The 6,391-nt window shown below is 38.9% G+C and overlaps 1 protein-coding gene across 3 annotated transcripts; it reads left to right on the forward strand.

Annotated features, from left to right (window-relative positions):
- The first annotated feature begins 211 nt into the window (after positions 1–211).
- Positions 212–5,878, forward strand: si:ch211-161c3.5 (uncharacterized protein C3orf18 homolog). 3 transcript variants are annotated; one of them, XM_042406606.1, is made up of 6 exons: positions 212–569; positions 1,585–1,985; positions 2,197–2,222; positions 2,435–2,564; positions 3,100–3,134; positions 4,278–4,336. In XM_042406606.1, the coding sequence occupies exons 2-5, from the start codon at positions 1,725–1,727 to the stop codon at positions 3,103–3,105; spliced, it is 423 nt and encodes a 140-aa protein (XP_042262540.1). In that variant the 5' UTR covers positions 212–569; positions 1,585–1,724; the 3' UTR covers positions 3,106–3,134; positions 4,278–4,336. The 3 variants fall into 3 exon arrangements, with proteins under 3 accessions (XP_042262540.1, XP_042262538.1, XP_042262539.1); XM_042406604.1 differs by lacking the exon at positions 3,100–3,134 and having other exon boundaries at positions 4,278–5,878; XM_042406605.1 differs by having other exon boundaries at positions 3,100–4,370.
- Positions 5,879–6,391: the final 513 nt, after the last annotated feature.

Below are 6,391 nucleotides of genomic sequence, written 5' to 3' on the forward strand. Positions count from 1 at the left end.
ATAGGGTTAATTTCCTCAGCCCTGCCACCCGGATGCAGTCATTCACATGGGCCTGACAGCATCTGGTGTGTGCAGAGCCATTAAATCCCATTCTCATCTCTGCAAAGCCAAATGGACAGCTGAGGGAGCCAACTGCATCTATCATCTTGAAGCCATTAGACCAATTGCAGGGTGAAGGGGGAGGGAGCTTGCCGCACTGATCTCTGTTTGCAGCATCCCTAGAGCACCCTCTGTTGTGTGAAATACAAGAAAGGGCAAGACGGGGGGAGTAAATCCTGGGAGGCAATCGGAGAACGGGAAGGGGATCTCTTGGAGGCTGCCTGCTTGGATAGGGTTACTTTGGTGTGTGGAGTCCATCTTCAGAGAACATGGCTGTTTTTTCAATGTAAACAGCGTGTGCAGTACCTGCATTGCTAAAGGGAGAAGCAGAGGAGGAGGAGAAGGAGGAGGAGGAGGAGGAGGGGCAGACATTGGAGGAAATGTTGCCTCTTCCAATGAAATTTTCCCCTCTCTAGCTAGCCCCGGCCTGCCGCAGCTCACCTCTGAACTCATGCATGTTATATGTTAAGGTACGTATGCATCTCTAATCTGAGAGGACACATGCAGTAGGACGTGGTCACGTTGGCAGGATTAGTAGCTCAGCTGTTTGCACAGGACAGCTGAGATACAGTGCATCTTGACTAAAAATAACATGTTATGTATGAGTAACACACAGTGCTAATAAGTCCATAAAATGATTCAAGCAAAGATGACCCTTTTAAAACGTTAGATGCTCTACCTTTGTGCAGTGCAGGGATTGTTAACTGGACAACAGCATTGACTGAATCCAGCCTTTGGTTTTCATTGGTTGTTTGCTTCAGCTGCACATGTTCCTCATTAAAAGCACAAGCAGACAGGATGCACTAAGGAGAGAGGAATGGATCATATGTCTATTTTCACCGCCCTCCTGTGTCAACCATATAACCTCAAAGCAAACATGAGAGGAATCCATGTTATATTCATGTTTTAGAACTCCTATTATATGTAAATCATCAGGATAAATTGCTCTTCACTCTCATGGGATGTGTACAGTTTATGTGTGGGTGGGAGCTACAAGACTTGGATGCAGTGGGTATTTATGGAACCTGTGTGTGTGTGTGTGCGGGGGTGTAAGTTTGATTTTGATGTTTGAACACACTGCCAACACATTTCCTCACATTGCATGTTACAGTTGGAGTGGTTAGTATTCCTCTCTATTTTATCAAGTTTGTTATGCCACTTTCCTTCTGTGCCTTTTCTACCCACATCCTGCCCAAAACACCTACCACAACCCCGCTGGCACGATCAGCCAGGGTTTGAATGAAATCGAGGGTGTGCAAACACTGAAATGTTTGATTTTTTTTTTAACAAAAGATTTTAGCAAATCATCAGTATAAGACGAATAAAGCATTTTTGCTGGAGTTAAAGAATCCCCTCACCTTTTTTTAAAAAAAAAATCATACTCTCTACAATGTTTTGTTCTATAACATCATATGGTTAAAAATCAGCAAAATAACTCTTTATCAATCATGTAATATTTTTGCTTTCTTTCATTTTATTCTTAAGATCACATGGCCAAAACATGATCAATGCCTCAGCAGACCCCAGACCAGAGGGAAGACACCTGTGTCAACTATGAGACACACTAGAAACTAAGACACATAGCAGCATCTTTACAAAGATTCAAAATACAGTTACGCCTGACCATGGCTGTAACTGCAGCGAAGACAACTGCAAGTTTTCTCTCCACAACTGCCACAACCACCACAATCCCCTTCCTCCCGACGGGCACCGACGCAAGAGACAATGTCACCTCGAGGACAACATTAATGACTGTTACTATAACGACAAACGAGACCAGCTTCAATGCCACCACGTTTCCAGAGGTGATGATGGAGGGCTCGGGAATGGGAATGGTGCTCGTACCCTTTGGCATCATCACTGTCATTGGCTTGGCAGTGGCAATAGTAAGGAATCATTTTAGTATTCTCTCTAAAATTGCATTTGATTCAGTAGAAATTCATTTTCCCTGCACCCTATTTTATATTGTTATATTATATATTTATGTTTTGCCTTAACACATCCCAGACATTATATCCCCTCTACCTTTTTGTAAATTAAAGTTTAGAGCAGTTCTTTCTATTGATAATTTCCCATATCTGTCTTTCTCTAACCTAGATGCTGTATATTCGGAAACGGAAGCGGTACGTTTGTTTAGAATTTATTTGGTGATCTCACAACAAGGTGTAAATTCCTCTTTTTTACTATACTGTTGATGGGACTCTACTTCATTGTTTCTGTTCAGGCCATTTTCCTCAGTTTAGCAGAAAATACAGTATTCGTGGGGCTTTGACTGATTAATCATCCCCCTTTATCACAACAGTTTCCCCTCACTGCTAAATCTCTTGTTGTGCAGGTTGGAGAAGCTGAGGCACCAGCTCATGCCTATGTATAACTTTGACCCGGCCGAAGAACAAGATGACCTGCTGGAACAGGAACTACTGGACCACGGTCGGGATGGCACCCTCACAGGTCCCAATGCCAAGGTAGGCCGGAGATTGTCCAGTAGAAAATGTACAGAAAGGGTTTTTTTTTTCTATATCCTCAGTTATTAAACTATTTATCTCTTTGACAACTTTCTTATCTGGAATGAAAGGGCTCCAGTACATGGTTTGATGACCACAAAAGTCATGATGAACATATTCTGTATTCTTTCATATTCCCATTTCGACACTTGAAATATAAATTTTTGAGAGTGGCTTGAACAATGTTTTCCATCACCATTAACAAGCATTTATTGTAAAAGTGTGTTGCCCCTGTTGCTTGCATAGCAAAAGTTATCATGGCTTGTGTTAGTCTTGCTATTTTGATGTGTTTGCTGTAGATTTAAATATGTCTGTCCATTTTTACTTTGTTATTTTGATGAGTTCTTTATTTTTGTCATATTACTGTATATGGGTGCTTTATTTTAGGCTACTGATTAAATAATCTACACTGTCAAAGTTTATCTTGTTCCATTATTATCTGCAAAGTTTTTTTTCCTGTCATAATTTACTTTTATTTTCTTTTATTTCTTTTAAGTTTTGACAATGGCATAATGGTAAAAGGCAAACATGGTAAAGTATCACCTGTGTGTCTTTTGAACTGTTCTAAACCTCTTTTTTCCACACTATCCTTATTTTTTCACATCATCAGTATTATCATATCTCAAACAAAAAAGCAGTAGATTAGATGTTTGTAATTGATTTTGGACACTAAAAACCATATTTTTTTATATTAAACAATCTTTACCAAAGTATAAGCACCTTTGAACCTACACTGTCATATCTTTATCATCCTTTCCTTCGTACTCCTTCAACTTCATCTTTTCACATCATACAGCATATTCTAGGGGCCATTTATATAAATAATACATGATCACAAAAAGTATGCATAATACCACCTTTTGTTTAAAAAAATAAAATGCAATATGATGTGTGTACAACACACACCATTACACCATAAGAAACCTCCAGTGGGTATATGAGGGAATATGGTGACAAGTACTGCCAAAGAAAAATAATAAATAACTGCTGTTTTATACATTATTCATGTGTTTTATGTTCAGCAGCCAAAAGTTTCAAAACATGAACTTGGGCTGTGGCTGGAAAACATCCCGATTTTATTGAGTGTGGAAATTCATTCTTGACTTTGGGACTTCAAGTAATTCAGCTCAAGGTCCACTTTCTTACTTTTTCCGGAGCTCTCAACTGCACCTCACACATTATGACAAGTGAACCATACTTATTACAAGTGAAAGAACTCCACTTATTTGTTGATGAAGACCTTGAGATGTGTTTGAAAGCTCCGGCAATATCTATCTATCAAAAGTAGAGCTTGAGTCAAGATTTATTTGTCAAACCCCTATTTCCATTTTTGCACTGCATTGTGGGACGATGTGTGTCCATCAATATATGTTGGCATTTGTGAACTTACTACATACCTTCAACTGTTCTCTACGGCTGTACACATTAACCTCTGGTACTAACACATCTTCTCTGGTTTAAGTAATCAATCATATTCTAAATTCTGAAATATTAAGCATTGATTTAGCTGTTTAGATGGTCTAGAAATTAACAAAACAGAAAGTTGCACATGCAGTCATGTTACACTGGGACGACTAGCTGTTATTACTGTGGTTATTACAATTCAAGGCACGTGATCTTCATGTCACTAACAGTTTCATCTCTTCTCTGTCCTGCTGCTCATCTCCTCCGCAGACTCTCACAACCTCCCAGGGGACCACGCAGAGGCCCAGTCGTCTGGTCTTCACAGATGTAGCCAAAGCTCTCAATGCTTAACAGCGCTCTTCCATTAGTTGATTTCAGTTTGTGGGGGGCCACTGCCTCCATTAAGATACAGTATGTCGCTCAGGAAGGAACACAAAGAGAAAAAAAAGGACTGTTTTTGGGAACAACTGGAGCTTTGGTTATTATTTTCATTATTACGACATAGTATGTGAAATGACAGTGGTTTTCAAATTATGAAAAAAGAGTTGGGGTGCATGTATGATAAGGGAAAATAACGGGAAGCATTATGTATGATCTTGCACTGTTATCATTTGTCGCACAAATACAGTGTGATGCACTTTTCTTAAAATCATGTTCTGTCATTGCTGTTTAAACGTCTGATAATTTGTCAGTGAAGTTTCTTGAGAGCTTCATTATCTACTTTCATGTTTGATAAGAGAGAAGTGTAAATTTGTGTTATACTACTTGTGTGATCTTACGTCTCCGACCAGCGTGAACACTGGATGTATTACCATCCTTAGGTGAACTTTCCCCCTCCATCTTGTTTCTTCTTTATTGAGCAATGAAGGATTGTTTCTGTCTGTATACATTAAAACTATTTAAACCAATTTGGAAAAAAAAGTGGTGTTTTGTTGTACAAATCTGCAGAAGAGAGTTGATAGGTGTGATATTTTATTGATAAGCGATAAAGAAGCAGAATAACACAAATCACATGGTAAAGAATCATAACAAAATATATATCACAGGTTGGTGAGTTGTATTAATGAAGTGGATGAGGACACATCAATAACATAACTACAAAATGGTGTTAAGGCATAAAAGATGATTCTCAAGTTACACTTCAACTTTTCAATAGTTGAAAATGGATCAAGTACTGCATGTAACTACATCACTATCAGTAAGATCACAGAACAACGTCGTCCCCATATAGAGAGTAAATATCCAGACACAGCTCATGTAAAAGAACAAACATTGACTCAGATGTAGTTAAATTAGGAGGCACCCTTCAGGCTGACTACCATTCACTATGGTGATATGGATGTAGTGAGATGAGATGAGTGGACTACAACAGTACTAGTTTGACAGTTATTTCAAGATTTCTTAAGGAACGTGACCCCTGCAAGCCTTCTACATTACACGGGCCAGATCCAGATCGCCTGCAGGTCTGAGGAGGTTAGGTACAACGAACCAAACATTTCCTCAGAGGTGACCCAGGCTTGTTTGTTTTCAGAGGTAGTCCAGAGGGCAAAAAAAAACGTAAAGTCAATGCAGTTAAACAAGAAAACATACCTTCCTGTGAATGAATTAAGATCTTCTGGCAGCAATTTAGTCAACAATGCTGATATACATGAAAGTATTGAGACACAGCATATCATCCGTGATATATATTTAAGTCATAAGTGATGTGTAGTTCATGTTGGATAACTTCATGCCTATCACGCATGATGATGACAGTGGGACCGAATCTTTGAAGCATTTGCAATAAAAGCTTGAGGTCGTTGGTCAGTTTAAAGTCCTCCTCCACTCAAAAATATGTTTTTCTTCTTGTTCCTATAGTTGGATGTTTGAACTTCACTGTGCAGAATGATGTACGTGTAGAGTTTGAAACTTGAAGGCTGTTTTCACTTTCATCTGCTGAAAGTGGAAAGTTCCTCTGTGCTCACTGAAAATTCAGTTTTAAGGGGCGGGCCTGCGACCATGATTAATGACATCACAACTAGTTTGGAAGCCAATCATAGTCCAATATTCAACTAACACAAGAGTGATGTGGAAACTTGAGGCCTCCAGTTCACATACGGTGAGACTTGGGCATTACAGAAGATGTTTCCTACTTCACTGTGAAACAACCTCTGAAATGAAATATACTTTCATAATTATAGATTCTGAAATTTTTAATAAGGGAGAAGGAGAGGGTGTAATTTTAAGGATTTTAATGAGATCATTTAAATTTTTGGGGAGGGGGAAACCATATCAGACACAAATTATTATTCAAAGCAGTGTATTTCATATACATCTTAAAACATGTCTGGAGGGGATCTTTAAGTGCAAAAATCCTGACTAACAAGGTCTCAAAAACGTTTTTG

This window comes from Thunnus maccoyii, chromosome 3, assembly GCF_910596095.1.
Source record: "Thunnus maccoyii chromosome 3, fThuMac1.1, whole genome shotgun sequence".
Lineage (NCBI taxonomy): Eukaryota > Metazoa > Chordata > Actinopteri > Scombriformes > Scombridae > Thunnus > Thunnus maccoyii.